Source organism: Gopherus evgoodei, chromosome 7 (genome assembly GCF_007399415.2).
Source record: "Gopherus evgoodei ecotype Sinaloan lineage chromosome 7, rGopEvg1_v1.p, whole genome shotgun sequence".
NCBI lineage: Eukaryota > Metazoa > Chordata > Testudines > Testudinidae > Gopherus > Gopherus evgoodei.
Window position 1 is genome coordinate 14,282,905 of NC_044328.1, and position 17,106 is coordinate 14,300,010.

The 17,106-nt window shown below is 38.0% G+C and overlaps 1 protein-coding gene across 3 annotated transcripts in view; it reads left to right on the forward strand.

Moving 5' to 3' along the window:
* Positions 1-17,106, forward strand: part of ATRNL1 (attractin like 1) — a 1,022,247-nt gene that overhangs the window by 801,482 nt on the left and 203,659 nt on the right. For all 3 annotated transcript variants that reach the window (XR_004001240.1, XM_030569367.1, XM_030569368.1), the window contains one exon: positions 13,403-13,510. Coding sequence is in view for 2 of the 3 variants with exons in the window: in XM_030569367.1 (XP_030425227.1) it covers positions 13,403-13,510 (108 nt within the window). In the remaining variant the exon portion in view is untranslated. The remainder of the gene's footprint in view (positions 1-13,402; positions 13,511-17,106) is intronic.

Here is a 17,106-nt window from a genome sequence, read left to right on the forward strand (position 1 = left end):
TCCTGGCAAGAACCAAAAATATAGAGTAACAAGTGAAAAATAAGTGGGATGGGGAAAATGGTGTCCTTGGGGCATTTTATGGATTTAGCAGGGGAGCTAAAAGAAAAGCTATTGAGTGTGAGTGGGGTCTCCTTGCCTGGAAGGAAGAAAGCCAGTGTTCCTGGTGTAGGGGTGGGGAAGAGGCTGAATGACTGATAAGCATTAGTCTCCTGTCCCTCTTTGCAAGTCATTGAAGTTGACTGTAATTGTGCTCAAGTGTTCTTGAAGTTTCAGTTTGCAAACATAGAGAAGCATCCTTCAGGGATGGTGCCTGGAGGATTTACTTTCTTTGTGGAAAATGAATGTGTGGCTTAACTATGTTGACAGTGCCCCTTTAGAATGGTCATGGTAATGAGTAATGAGGTTGTGTTTAAAAGGTTTTGTCTACATTTTGGCCTTATCAGTTTACAGATCAGCTCAACTAACAGGTGGTGATAAGAACTAGATGTAATGATAAAAGCAAACTTACCCTTCATTTAACAGTGTTTACATGATCAATATTTTGTATTTAGCTTCTGGTCATTTTTCTAGCTCACATTGTTGTGGATTGAGATAATTTGATCAAAGTGTGTGTGAAAACTAATATGATGAACAAGAACATATGTGTAAATAACCTGTGGAATAATAATTGCATGAATAATTATTAGAAAGATTGTGAGCAATTGCCATTGTTATGTCGGGATGTGGGTTGTGGCAGCAGAGTCCAAAGTCACCCTCCATATTGGAAAGCAGGACTCTGGCTGGCAGGAACAGAACAAGCTATGGCAGGCTGCAGTGAACAGCAGTCTCTCATTGCTGTGTGGTGTAATATTTAAATAAAAATAATTTGGGTGTGAAATGTAAGTTCTGTGTACCTTAACAGCAACCAAGGAGGGCTGAATTTCAAAACCACAAAAGGGACTCAAGTAACCATCTCCCGTTGATTTTCAGTGGGAATGGGGTGCCTGACTCCTCTTCGTGCCTGTGAAATTCTTTGCCGGTATATGATTGTTCTGTTTTGGAAAGGGCATATTTCCATTGTGAGTGATGAGGCTAATCTTCTTGGGCGAGATCCTTTTGAAAATCAGCATAGCTCCACTGAAGTATTTACAATTTGGTTTAAAAGTATTTGGTACTTTGAATCTACCAGCAGAGGAAGCATCACTAATGCCATAATTAAGTCTTGTTTAAAAAACTGTTAATACTGTACCTATATTAGGCAGAGTTTAACATCTTTAAAAATATATTAATTGTCAATTAAAAAAACACTTTATTGCTAAGAGTGGAGCTATAACTTCTAAATCTCAGTTATCTAAGATAAAATAAAAGAAATTATAATTGATCTCATGATAATACTTCTGGATAACATTCAAGATGCTTGATTTCAGAGATGATGGTGTAATAATGTGTAGGATGATAATGATAGGATGAGTTCTGGTTCTATTCATATATGGTTGTTGTTTACTGTATCTACTGCAGTTGTGTTTAACATAATAAGTTAACACAATTTGTAATTCCTTAGAATATGATTTCAAAAGCCTTTTCTTGTTGTAATGCTTTTGTATATAAAGGAAAAGAAGTTCCAAAGGTTAGTTTGGGTAATCTAAGTTACATGAAGTTGTCTTTCACATTCTGAAATAATTAATTTTAACCAATATTTTAATGCATTAATTTATAAATAACTGTCCTTGGGCAAACATATTAGGCAGTTTTATATGGCAGCATTATTTTTAAATGTGTAATTAGTGATCTTATTTTCTTTTGCTTTGTACACAGAATTTTTTTGTGCAATAAACATTTTTAAAACTTTCAGTTCAGAACTGAAAATGGTTTTATTGGTTAACTGCAAAATAATCACATTCTGCTGAAAGGATTTTTTTTAAATCCACTTGATTATCAAGAAAAGTGCAGTGCTGGGATCAGTTAGACCTTCAGGAAGACTCAAGAACCTCCTGAGGAACCTCTAAACTGATTATTGTCAAAAAAAACTATGTAAATACTCAGTAGGAATGCATAGTGCACTAAGTGAAAAACATAACCAGATTAGGTCTCATTTAGAACTTCTTAAGTTAGAAGCCAGTGCATTGTGGTACAGAATTGAAGCTTGAGCTTATTGATTCTTGCCACGCACACAGAATATCTTTCTTTAGCAAATTAATTCTTAAGGGTGGGGGAAATCTATAGAAGAATTGATCAGAGCTTTATTGTAACAAGAGCTTCCAGTCGTAAAGTACTGGCACAACAAGCAGGACTCAATGTGTCATTTCTTTTGTAATCAGCTGCTTTTCATACACCCACTGTTTAAAGCTGACTTGGTTGTACTGTGCATCACTTGGCTATTAAACCCACAGCATTCATTTCACTCTGCTTTACATACTGAAAGCTAGATTACTATTTCTCTTATTTAAGAAATATTTATTTTATGTTACTATAGCTAATGTTTTGCACAGTGTGAATAGAAGGTTATTTTAGAGGGCAAGGATTGTGTTCCAAACCTAAAAGGCATTATTAATCCTGAAGTTATGGTAGATTCACATTTTGTCCTTTTAGTAGTAACATAAAGTACATTAAATGTCTGTTCCCTGGATCTAGCCACAAAATGACCTTTTCTGTGCTCATCCTTTTTTCTCATTTTGATTTGTTCAAAGGAAATTACAAGCAACTGCTGTTTGGTTTCCAAAAGGGATACACATAAAGCTGACCTTTTGATACTGTTATTTTTTGGGATGTGTACACTGTACTTTAAGTATGTCTTAGCTTCTGTTTGCTGGACTATGTATGTAGTTTAAATAACCCTTCATTTCATTCAGGGTAAAGCTAGGATTAGACATACAACTCCCCTCATATTTTCCCATGACAGACTTTTGTACACGCCCCAGATAAGACTTTGTCTGCAGGCAATTTTAAAAGAATGTATCAGAGAATAGAAGAGGGCCTGAGATTTTAAGTCCTTCTATTCTATTCTGTATAGATTCTTACTCTGATATTACAGTGATAAGCATGTTGCATCACTTATATGGCCCCCCCATTACTACAGCACCTCACAATTTAATGTATTCGTTCTCATCAGATCCCTATGAGATAGGGTAGTACTGTGACTCCCATTTTATAGATTGGGAACTGAGACACAGAGAGACTCAGGGTATGTCTACACTGCAATTGAACACCTATGGCTGGCCCATGCAAGCTGACTTGGGCTAAATTGCTGGCTAATTGCAATGTAGACGTTCAGGCTCAGGGTGCAGCCTGAGCTCTGGGACTTTCTCACCTCTCAGGGTCCAAAAGGCTGGGCTCCAGCCTGAGCCTGAATGTTTGCACCTCATTTAAACAGCCTCTTAGCCTGAGCCCTGTGATCCTGAGTCATCTGGCACAGGCCAACCATGTGTAGTGTAGACGTATCTTAAAGTATTTGCCCATAGTCACACAGGAAATCTGTTGCAGAGCAGGGACCAGTGCCAGCCTACCTCCTTAACCACTAGACTATCCTGCCTCCTAATATGGCTTTTTTAAGCCACCCAGTGTGGCTTTTAAAAAATCACTGTTTCACCTCAAAACAAAAGGGTAAAGATTTATTCCACCTTAAAAACAGCAGCACATTTCAATCATTTAATGTGTATCTGCTGTTTTCTCAGTGAAATCAGTTGCTCTGGAAGTTCATCTAGTTCAATATGCTATTCTGTGTGCAAATGAGAAGCTGCTCAGCTACCCCGCCACCTAAGTAGCTAATTTAATTTAAAGACGATTGTAACATCCATAGTTACAGCACCAGAGCCTATAGAGAAGTCAGTCTTTGTTCTGTGCAAATTAAAAGTAATTAAACAAATGGTCAATGCTACGCTGAAGTATTGCTATATGTGATTCACTTAGTCTGGGAATAAGAATTTAACCTTTTTAAAGAGAATTAAACTATGCTCCTAAATAAAATGCATTTAACCTTCATGATCGGTCAGGTCAACTGTGTAGGCATGTAGCCCATGTATTGATTGAATGTAACAATCTGAAAATGAACGTACAGAGAATGACCAGACTTCCTGGCTTACCAAAAATATCATTTTCTAGGGCTGTGCATGTGTCTTTATAAGCCCTCATGCAATGTAATCAGCTGATTGGTCAGACGAATCCTTTCCTACTGTGCTTTCTTGTAGAGGCTTTGATATCCCTGCCCATGGGAGGATCCATCTCCTTATGAAACTCAGGTGCAGCAGACTCTGATGGAACTTTGTGCGCCCCTACAGACTCCACATAAACCACATATACAGGATGCTGACATGCAATGGAGTCTAGGATGTAGCAACCCAGTGGCATGTAGTTCAGTCAGGAGGTGGTAGGTTACACGTAAGGTCCCAGCACAGAAATGGTGGGGGCCTCACTGCTCTAAATTAGGAAGGAGAGGAGGCCTGGTTGTAACTGCAGAGGATTAGAATATTGGTCATAAGTGAACAGAAATTACAGAAGGTGTAGAAGGGAGATATGGCTTTATTCACCACCTGTAGGAATTACCCCCAACAGAGTGTCCCCTCCAGCTGCCATACCATCCTACACCTTTTAGAACAGGTTGCTGCTGATGCCTTGCTTCCTAACTGCACAGAGTAAAACTCTTCTATAGTCAGATGCTCCAGATAACAAAACTCCTCCTACCTGCCCTCCCATGGTGAATGCCCCCTACCTAATTCTCCTCATTTGAGCCATTTCTCTTTCTCTCTCTCTCTCTTGCATGCATGCATGTAAGCCCAGAGAACTGTCTTCACATTTGAGCCCCACACTCATCTGCTATAACCTACTTGCAAACTCTAGAAAAGACACACTCAATCCCAAAAGCCTCACAGACCACTCATCAGCATCAAGTTCCTCAACTTCATTGCCCCAGCTACCAAACACTCCTCCTTCTTCTAGGCCAAGTATCCTCTCCAAGATGCAAAACAGTTCTATAATATGTGGCATGTGTTGTCTATGTGTCTGTCAGCTAGATTCTTATACGGCACCTGTCGACATAATATTTAAGTGTATGCAGTTAGTCTACATGTCTCCAAAACTTCCTTGAACCCCAAGACAAGCCCTCTGCCCTAAAAACCCACTCTCCATTGTCAGAAGCTTCCTGCACCTAATTTCCCGCTCTGATTGTAGTATTAAGAGTAGTGTCAGAGTTTTCAGTTTCAAAATCTTATGACTCTTGAAGAATGTCAGTTAATGTGCAACCAAGACAATTTACACCTCTGTCAGTCTAAAAAAGGTGTTGTACCTTATCAAAGTCTTCTGAATAAATGGTTTTCCATAACATTTGTACTGAAAAATAATGGAAAGAAAAGTGCTGGTCACAAAATGGAATTTCTGTTCCATGTGACATTCCAACATTTAAAAAAAAATATTTTGAATATGAACAAAAAGTGAAAATTTTGAAATTTCCTACAAAATGAAAATTCAGAAAAATTTCAATTTGGGACTATCAAAATATTTTGATAATGTAGAAATATTATAATACCAGCTAATATAAAATATATTGTAATTAAAATTATTTTTATATAATATAAAAGTCAAAATGAAAACATTTTTATCAGGATGTTTCAGCATTATCAGAACAAAACATTTTAGTATATTGAAACAAAAAGAGAAAATCTAAAATGACTCATTTTCACTTTTTTCTATTAACCTTTGTTGCAGAGGAACCAATTGCAACATTTAGATTTCATAAAATTGTATGTTCTGATGGAAAGCTGTTCTGTCAGAGTTTTTTCGACCAGCTCTAAAAATAAACTTTAGACTTTGCTAAATATCTTGTCATTTACAGTTATTATAGGCTAAGAAACAGACACTATATCAAAGATTTTTGTGAAACCTTTATACCAAATCTCAAGCTGTAGGAAAATAAACATGGGCTATAGTAGCATAGTTACATAGTAACAAAGGGATAGGAGATGGAATTTATATTTTATTGAATCTTGCTTTGATTGTGCTAGAAATGGTTGTTTTTGGAAACTGTTCTGAAATTACATAGTGTTTGAAGTAATAAGAACTTTGTGACCTGTTTTTTACACTATATAAACATCTTAATGTTCTCCATTAGTGAGAATGTTTAATTATACAGTTACCAAGGAACACTGTGATAGTAGAATATGAGTTAACTACCTTTCATTGGAGTCACTGTGTCATTTCTGCAAAATAATACAAACAAGTAATTAACTAATCTTGCCACTGGATTTGGGACTTACTGAGATTTAAAGTGAGTGTAAAAGTTCAAATTGACTGTGTTGGTAGTTAGACAAACTGCTCAGTGCAAATAGCAATTCACAGTTATTTTGTCAATGAAACGATTAATCTTTGATTCTTCCATTGTTTAAAGTGAGTATTTTAAGGACATTGTAAAATTTCCTAGCACTCCATAAGAGTATGATAGAAGATATTTTCTTTCTTAAAGTAAATGTCTATGATTACTGAAGAAGGTTAGAGTTTGTTTCATTAATTGGAAAATCCTGCTCTGTCTCCTTGGGGCATAAGGGGCCCTCTGGAAGCAAAACCAGTGCAGTTCCACTTCCCAATGTGTTTTCCACCTGAGCAAGGACATCAGTATTGAGCCATAGCTCTTCCCCATGGTGAGAGGTATGTTTCTCATCTCTCTTGGCTGCTGGGAGGGAAGTAAGAGAGTTTCTCCACTTTTCTCCCTTCCATTGTTTGGAGGAAATTCTTGGCGGGCTTCCTGCATTTCTTGTCAGTTGATTTCGTTAAGAGAAGTTCCTTTCAGATGTGTGGACCGTATGAGAGCTACATGTGACTCTAGAGCCACACCTGAGCATCAGTGTATTAGAATCTTCTCATCTTCCTCTACTTTTTCCCTGGACCTGGCTGTCATTCTCAGTACAATAATCTCATTCACAAGACATTCTCTTTAATTGGGATTTTCCTTTATAAAGCATCTAGGTACATGAATAGTTGTACATGACAGGAATTAGTGACCTTTACTATGCACAGAATGATTTTAAACCGTGAAAGATCTCCCTCCCTACTACCACTGACCCTCTGCTCTTTCTCCTTTTGCACCTTACTGGGAGCTTTAAACAGTGAGTTGGAAGTCTTTTTGATTAGAGCATTTGTAACACACATACTTTATATATATATGAAGCATTAGGCTTCGTTTGTCCAGGAGAGGAGAGACGAAGAGAAGCAGTGGACAGGAGACATCAGACATGAATCTTAGTGAGATATCCTGTCTCTGCACACATGCAGGGTGCAGGGCAGAGAAACTCAGTCAGGAAGACCCAGGAACGTCCAGAACAAGGTGTGATAGTTACTAGACATGCTCAATAGCTATTTTGAGGCTGTATAGGAAGATTTCATTGTGAGCAGGTCATACCCCTAGTTACCTTCTGAAAGCTGTGCCAATCAGAGAGCGGGGGTTAGGGGAAGGTTATAAATAGAGGAGTTAAAAACAGCCCTGTGAACTCAGCAGCTGGACCAAGAAGTGTGTGTGCAGTGAGGGCTGGGTACAGGTGAACGCTATTCCAACTTTATTTACTAGGTAAGTCCTCCATTAGGATAATATTTTGTCCACTCCAGTGTGTTTTATAGCCCTAGAAGAAAAGCTGGGGAAAGCATTTGTTACCCCTAGAGCCTATGGAATCTGCATTTATCTACCTTCTCTAAACTGGGATTCTGTCTCTGATAAAAAGGGAGAATGAGGCAACACCTAGTGGGGTGAGGATTTGTGAATTCTTTTCTGAGTTAGCTGGGCTTATGGGGAGAAGATGGTGCCATACAGTGAGAGCCCCATGGAAGTCCAAGAATTTGATATTTTATATGCTGATACCAGTCCTTCTACCACTTTGGATACAAGCTGCAGATTTCTGTTTCATGAGCAATTGAGAAGACCAGTCAGCTTTTAACCCAAGGACTGGAATATTGCTAGCTGTGGAGACTCTCCTTCATAGAATCATAGATGACTAGAGTTGGAAGGGACCTCAGGAGGCCATCTAGTCAAACCCCCTGCTCAAAGCAGGACTAACCCCAACTAAATCATCCCAGCCAGGGCTTTGTCAAGCCAGGCCTTAAAAACCTCTAAGGTTGGAGATTCCACCACCTCCCAAGGTAACCCATTCCAGTGCTTCACCACCCTCCTAGTTAAATAGCTTTTCTTAATATCCAACCTAGACCTCCCCCACTCCAACTTGAGACCATTGCTCCTTGTTCTGTCATCTGCCACCACTGAGAAGAGCCGAGCTCCATCCTCTTTGGAACCCTCCCTTGAGGTAGTTGAAAGCTGATATCAAATCCCCCCTCACTCTTCTTTTCTTCTGAGTAAATAAGCCCAGTTCCCTCAGCCTCTCCTCATAAATCATGTGCCCCAGCCCCCCATCATTTTCATTGCCCTCCACTGGACTCTCTCCAGATTGTCCACATCCTTTCTGTAGTGGGGGAGCCTAAAACTGGTCACAGTACTCCAGATGTGGCCTCACCAGTGCCTAATAGAGGGGCATAATCACTTTCATCGATCTGCTGGCAGTTCTCCTACTAATGTAGCCCAATATGCCATTAGCCTTCTTGGCAACATGGGCACACTGTTGACTCATATCCTGCTTCTTGTCCACTATAATCCCCAGGTCCTTTTCTGCAGAACTGCCACTTAGCCAGTTGGTCCCCAGCCTGTAGCAGTGCATGGGATTCTTCTGTCCTAAGTGCAGGACTCTGCACTTATCTTTGTTGAACCCCATCAGATTTCTTTTGGCCCAGTCTTCCAATATGTCTGTGTCACTCTGGACCCTATCCTGCCCTCCAGCATATCTACCTCTCCTCCCATCTTAGTGTCATCCGCAATCTTTCTGAGGGTGCAATCCATCCTATCATCCAGATCATTAATGAAGATGTTGAACAAAACCGATCCCTAGGGTACTTGGCTTGATACCAGCTGCCAACTAGACATTTAGCCATTGATCACTACCCACTGATCCAGATGATCTAGCCAGCTTTCTATCCACCTTATAATCCTTTCTCCAATCCATACTTCTTTAACTTGCTAGCAAGAATACTGTGGGAGACCGTATCAACAGCTTTGCTAAAGTGAAAGTATATCACGTCCACCGCTTTTCCCATATCCACAAAGCCAGTTATCTCATCATAGAAGGCAATCACGTTCTCTCCCCTACCCCACTGCCCCCAGATGGTTTGCTGATGGGGTTATGAAGTGTCTGAAAGGACTGAAGCTCTGAAGAGTCCTGGTGATACATACTACATGCCATGGTCATACTGTCAAGACTTGAGATATCATCTTTGAGAACAGATCAGAGGAGAATGTGTTTTGATGTGTGTGCTAATGTATAGAAAATGTTATGTTGAAGCCTTATATTTGAATGTTTGTAACAGAAACAAAAGAGGAAAGTCTACATGAGTAACAGTAGTAGATTTATTGTCTAATAACTTTTGTTTAAAAGTTATTCATAGTATTCCAAATAACATTTACAACGTTTAACACTATTTACAATGTATTGAGTGTGTATTAAATGTTTGTGGTACTAAGAAAGCATACAGTATCCTTTCTCTGAAATTTATTGGGAACTATTTACATCCATTTATCATCATTTTATACATGATAGCCTCAAGCTTTTAACTCTGTGTAATGCTTTTTTTAGAAGTTCTGAAAAGATAAAACTCTGGCCTGTGGTTCAGCAACGAGTCAGGCCTAGTCTGCACAACAGGGAAAATTCGATCTAAGCTATGCAATTTGAGACATAGCTTAGACCTACTTCCCATGGGGTCCACACTATGCAATGTAGATGGGAGATGCTCTCCTGTTGACTCCACCTACTTGATCTGGAGGAGTACAGGAATTGACAGGGTGTGTGTCCCCCTCAAATGCGTTGAGTTTAACAGCTGAGCACACACACTCCTTCAAAGAAAAATGTGTAATGGGGGAAGCAGGGGATACTCATGCAATATTCTATACAAATCAGTTACACTGTCCGTTTCTGGCACCTCAGCTTAAGGGCTTGTCTTCCCTACTACCTGATCTGCACTGTTTTTGTACCGATATAACTATTTTGGTTAGGTGTATGATATTTACCAAAATAGTAATACTGGTACAACCCCTAGTGTTGACATAGTTATACTGGTCTAAAGTGTAGGCCTGGCTTGATGTGAATAATTGGAAATAAGGTGGGGCTTCATTTCTTGGGAGACAGAATTAAGGAGGTTAATAGATCAGCTGGCTAAAAACAGAATGTCTGTGCTATTTAAGATAAGTAATAAGTCCGTAAGCTAAGAGACAGAATATCTGTAATAGCTAAGATAAGAAGGAATACACAGGGAACTATCTACAATGGACAAGATAACAATTGTTAAGTCAGAAATGTAAAGACAAGGTAAAGGGTTAGTAATGCTGTTATCTAAGGTTTTTAGAAACCAAAGTAGTGGTAACTTAACTGATTTTTTTGTTTTGTTTTTTGTCAGTGTCAGGAATATTTAATGGGGACATTGTTTTTTTTGTTTAATAAATGATGGGCACAAGCAGGAGTACTTTTACCTAAAGCAACTTTTTATTAGGTCTTAAGCACACACACGTACGCTCCACACAGCCTGAGGTGAATAAAAAGAGTCCATGTGGCTTGTACTAATCACATAGCAAGAATGAGGTTGGCATTTTCATCCCTCCCTCTCCTCCTTCGTATCCTTCCTGAAGGCTTATATCTCTTAAGTTTCTTTTAGACTCTTCTTCTCACCACCCTGCTCTCCTTTTGATTGACTTACTGTTGATATTGATAAGATATTAATATTTTTTTAAGAAGCTGAGTATACAACAAATCATGTCCCATGATCTTTTAGTGTTGAAATCCCCTTGCTTCCCATATCCTTCTGCCCTTTGGCATTCTTCCCTGTACTCTAGTTAATGCACATTTTAAGCTCTTTAGGGCAGGGACCTAATGTTTGTAACATGCCAGCCACACTCATGGCATAGGAGAAATGACAAATAATAATAATAAGTTTGCTGACCACTAATCCTGCTCTGAAATGGAAGAATGTTGCTGCTTAGATATCAGCAAATGTTATTTTGTATCTGAGAAGCTTTGTTTCATTTTGTACTTCAAAAAATAATTGTTCTTTGGGTATTAACCTGATGCTGAATAAATAATGTATGATGTATATGTTTACATTTGATTGTAACTCTGCCTACATAATTTTGTTTAAATAATCATTTTGGTTATCGAATTACTAATTGAATCCATATAATGTCTCTGGATGCAAACTCTTAAGAGTAAAGTTAGAAATGATTGTCCTCAGAATTTTCTTTCCCATACCAGGGAAGTTTGAGATGAAAAAGCAACCTGATAAATCAGGCAGTAAAAGGAGTGATATTTGAGGGATTTAGGAATTTGTCGGTTGACTTCCCACAATCAATCAGTCTTTAAACATTTGAGAAGATAATTATGCTGGTTTTGTTTTGGGGTGTGTGTGTGTTTAATGGGGCTCAGGTGGTGAAATCAAGGTATATGTTACGATTATACCTTTGTATGTGTTTTTATAAAGACATTAACTTCTTCAAATTATATTATGGGCATGGCCAGCTCCAGCATTTTTGCTGCCCCAAGCTTCATTCTTCGGTGGCAATTTGGCGGCGGGTCCTTGCCTCCGAGAGGGACTGAGGTACCCGCTGCCGAATTGCTGCCAAAGACCCGGATGTGCCGCCCCTTCCCATTGGCTGCCCCAAGCACCTGCTTGCTGCACTGGTGCCTGGAGCCAGCCCTGATTATGGGCCTGATCCTGGTTCCAGTGACATTACTAGTAAAACTGCCAGGGCTGTAAGCCCTGCGTAGTGGTGTTTTATGAGAAAACAGAGAAAGGAGATGGATATGGTGAATTTAGCACCCAATAATTTCATAGTTTTACTTGATAAAATTCTATGGTCTATCTTATACTGGAGAACAGACTAGAAGATCATACTGGTCCTTTCTGGCTGTAAAATCTATGAATACACAATGTTGATTAATAGTAATTATTGACTGAGAGCTTTCTCAGTTCATTTTTAAATGAATTACTTGTCTGTTTTTAATAATCTAGATATTCAAAATATGCTTTTGTTTAGTCTGAATATACAGTATGTAGTTTCACCCACAGACCTATCAATTATTCAAAGGGAATGACAAATGGGCCCAATTCTGCAAATGCTTCCTACCAGGTGCAATGCGCATTGACAGGATCAGAAGTTAGGATCATACTGGTTATCAGTTAGATAACAATCACATTATTTTCATTTTACTGTCAACAATGGTATTTTATATTTATGAGAAAAAATAAAATACATATTGAGAATAAAAATGCATGAGAAATGTTATGAATGTACTTTGCAGCATTGTAACAGGCATTAAATCAAGAGCATTAAATAATAAGCTGCCTTCAGGTATTTGCTTGTATACCTTCTATTATCTCAAAGGGAATTTTATGAACAGTATATCACAGTGCTAGCAGCATTTACATTCAAAGGCCCGTATCTAATATTTTAAGCTATGCAAGGAAATAGTAGAGGAAAAAACCCCAAGAAAATGGAACCTAGATCTTTTTTCAAAGCATTTTTGCGAGCATTTTGCTTTTTCTAGATGCTGTCACATCTTCTTCATTTGAAGGAGTACCCAACTTTAATTGCACAACTTTAAATATTTAATAGAGCTTTTATTAGTTGCATAGAACCGGAGAAGTAAAAGTTGTAATATCTTGTTCTGGTCATCATTTTTATTCATCATGGTTTAATGAATATTATAATTACAGGTTGAGGAAGAAATATAAATTAGCTTTGTGGTATTGGTTGAGTCTTATGTGCTCGCTGGCATGTGCACAAGGGACTATGTGAGCATAACTGAGGTTTTTCAGCACATTGGCACAAGCTCCCCAATACCAACACGGTATTCTTCATGTTTAAATAATTGGAGAAGAGTTGCTATATATAATTGTAAGCACTGACACTAATAACTCTGTCTGGCTTCAGTACAAAAAAGCATGGGGAATTTGAAGGCTGAATAGACTTGTTCTTGACAGGTGTTCTTTCTCTGATTTATCAGTGAAGTTAGACTTCAAATAACTATCTTTTCCTACCATTTCACATATTTGCTTCCAACTTGAAGAAACACCTACATTATTTGGAATGGCCAGGAAGACAGGCAGTTATTTGGAGTACATTTCAGTTGACTTGAGGGGGAAAGACCATTTGTAGACAACAAATGCCTTTTTGTTTCAGCCCTCAAATAAATATTGTGTGGTGATAATGTAAAATTTCTATCTTTAGCATTCTAGACGTGGCTACGTGCATGCTATCTATATTGTTACATTGTAATTGGATGTAAAGTAAAACAGATGAATACTTTTACATTATTTTTTAAAATGCTTTGTTAAAACATCATTTTTCCCCCATCAGCAACTTATGCGGGAGCGACAGCAGATGGCCAGCCGTCCCTTTGCTTCTGTCGATGTAGCACTGGAAGTAGGAGCTGAGCAAACAGACTTTCTACGAGGGCCATTAGAGGTAGGAACAGTGGTGCTGACAAGGGACCATTGTGATTTGCATATTTATATTGCTAGTCTCATCTGCATCTGCTTCTGAAACAAAGCAGAGTCTGATTATTCAGAGCTGACAAGTCTCAGCTACGTATGTTATGCCATTTTCAAGGCGCATAGTTTTAATAGTATGACATGAGTTGTAACAAAAGCCACTGGAGAATCTATTAGCCTAGGCTAGAGTGACAATCAATTCACCTGGTAGCCCTTTCTTGATGGATGAGTGCTGAAGGAATATAAGATACAGATATTAACAAGGAAACAAACCTTATATTTAGTCCTTAGAGTACACAGTGCCTTCTAGTTAACAGTTCACATCTATCTTAATTAACAGAGATTACTGTAAAAAAACAAAACCCCCAAAATGCTGTGAGTTGAATTTCAATATTGTTGTTTTATTTGTGAGGTTTAAAGGACACAATATATGACACATGTTTTCATTTGTGGTTAATGGCTATATTATTACATCCTTTTATTGTAAATGCTATACACTGAAAGAGAAATCATAATATGCAAGGCAATGCAATATTGGAATAGTGCAATAATGCATGAAATGGATTCTGGAAATTTCACCTGAAAATAGAGAGAGAATAACATGAGGATAATAATGAATATCTAATCAAGGCTGCCTTTTTGGCAGATTATATTTACTGTATTTCTTTACATTTATTTACAATATTATGTTCACGGTTATTACTTTCTTATTTATGGTGAAACTTGGGAATGAGGTGGGATAACTGAAATTTTTCCAGAATTGTTGGCAGTTCCTCTTAAATTCAAAGCTTCTCTTGCTTTTCTAAATAGCCTCTTTCAATGGAAGATTAAAAACAGTCTGTCAGACCTCTAAGGTTCTTGGAGAAGTGGACAATGTGAAAAGCAGAATCATGATATTTAAAAAAATCATGTATTCTGAGCCTTATCAAATTGAGGTGCTCTCTCCTGCTACTAGATAGGAGGCAATAGTAATTATTCTTGCTAACATTATTTGGGTACTTTGAATATAGAACACATAAAAATTCACTCTCCTTGCCAAGAAGCTTTGCTGTTTTGTGACCAAGCACTCAGTGCCCCCATCTGCAGCAGCCTGACACTTTTCCCTTATCTTGAAATGGAAGACGTTTCCAGTTACTGAGACTTAAGACTCAAGATCCCTGGGCGGCAGTTTCAAGTTAATTGACATTTTGAAGTTTGTGTAATTCTGTTTGAGAACATTTTAGTTCCGTTCTTTTTTGGGGTGGGGAAAGAATGGGTGGAAGGTGGGAATGCCTAACTTAGATTGTTTTCATACTGCTAATTTAATTAAAACTTTAGAAGTGAACATCTAACACTATTTGCTATATTTTCTTCTATGACATCTTTTATTTAGCAAGTAATGGATACTTCAGTTATGTTTTTACAGTTTTTTCAGGTTTTTTTTTCTCCTACTCTAAGCATGTTTTGGTAGTTGTTTTAGTACTCACTGTGAGTTGTATTTTGTCTGATATGTATATGCACACACACACACACACACACACACACACACACACACACACACACACACACACACACACACACACACACAGAATAGAGACTATTTGAAGTTTTCCTACAGTACACTGTAGTCTGTACTAAAATAATGTGATACTGAAGATTAAATGAAAATGATGCAATTTATTGATTGGCCCGTGCATTTTACTGTATGAGAAAGAGATAAATTAAAATTACATTACAGGTCTATCTTGAACGTCCAAAAGCAAGGTAATAAAAGTTACAGCTGCCACTCTGTTCTTGAGTCTCAGCTTTCTATTAGGTTATAAGTGGATTTAGATAAGTATGTGGATAGCTGCGCTGCAATACTTAAGCACAAAAGGGCACAATAAAAATAGATCAGCAGCCATAGTTCCGTTTTTGTTGGATTAAGTTAAATTCCCAACATTATTTTCATATTGCTACGCTATTAATGCACATTGTGTTTCTTTAACTTTATGTATATAAAGTAAAAATGAAAAAATATACAGTAACTTCCCCCAAAAAATGTTGTAATGGCACTTACATTGACATACTAAAAGCTCCCATTATAATGTCGATAACTGTGAGATACTTTCATTGCAACCCCTGCCCCAACCTTCCATTGACATTGTATCTGATTCATGGGTGCTTTGGACCAGATATAAAGTCAGTGACACAGTGGCTATTCTTTTATTGACACTGTAATAACTCTAGTGCTTCCAATGACATTGTATTGATCCGTTGGTCCTTTGGAAACAATATAATGTCACTGGAACCATTATATACAGCACTGCAGGTCTCCCACTCAAATTGCACCGTAAGAATACTGCTCATTAATATTGTCTAGCTTACCTGATGTTGTGAATTTACATGAGTACTATGCATTAATATTGATGATCCAATACAGTGTCAATACATCTGCATGTATACACAGTACTTCCAGTGTGATATACAGTGACATTTCATTGGATCCCATCTTATTGTGCAAATTGCATCTGAAAATATTGTAACGTTTTATTTTGCAAAATTGTCATATTCATCTAGAATTGGCTAAAAATATATCTTATAATTTGAGACTTTTGGTACTGTTTGGCCAGTCTCAGTTTTTAAAATAAGTAACTGGTTCAAATAGCAAAAATAGTTGATCATCCTTGTGCCTTTTTTACAACCACCTGCATTTGCAATAGCTGAGTAGAAAGTATTGAAAAACCAAGTTTGATGGACATGCTTAATCCTCATAATTTTTCTGCTGTTTTTGACTCTGTTTATCATTATCTCCTCCTCAACATCGTCAGTGCACTTTTCTGATACTGTCCATCATCCTCTATGTCCATTTACTCAGCATCTTCTTCCTTCTGTCTCTCACAGCTTATGGGGTTTTCCAGGGCCTTATCATTGTCCACTGCTCTGTCTGTTTTACACCCTATCTCTAGGTTGTCTCATCTGTTCATGTACCTTCAACTGCTGATGATTCAGAAATCTACCTCTACAACACTGATATATTGCCTTTCATCCAATCTGTCATCTTGGCCTGTCTTTTTGGCATTTCCGCTTGGATGTCTCATCCTCCCCTTAAACTTAACATAGCCCAAACCAAACTACTTATCTTCCTTCCCATTTCCCTTAACTGTCAATGTTAACAGCAATAGCATCCTTCCTATCACTCAAGTCCACAATCTGAGGATTATTTTTGACTCCTATAACTTCTTTACTCCACACATCCAGGCTTCTTGCTCCTCACTCGATCCAAGATCCATCCTTTTACTTCCATCACAATCGCTAAACCATTTAGGGACTCTTTAGATTCTGAGCTCATTCGTCAGGCCTCTGCTCCTTCCATGTACAAGTCCATTTTGAGAGCCCACTTCCATCATGCTGCTTACAGTGATTCTAGTTGACATGTACATTGTTTAAAAAAAAAAAAAGGAAAAAAATACATTTTGTTTCCCGTTCCCCATAAGCTCTGTCCTTGGATTGTGAGCTTCATGTCTGCCTGGAGGCATTTAGCACACAGTGAGCACTATTATAAACAAACTGTATACAATAATAATTAATTGGTCCCTAAACTGCCATACC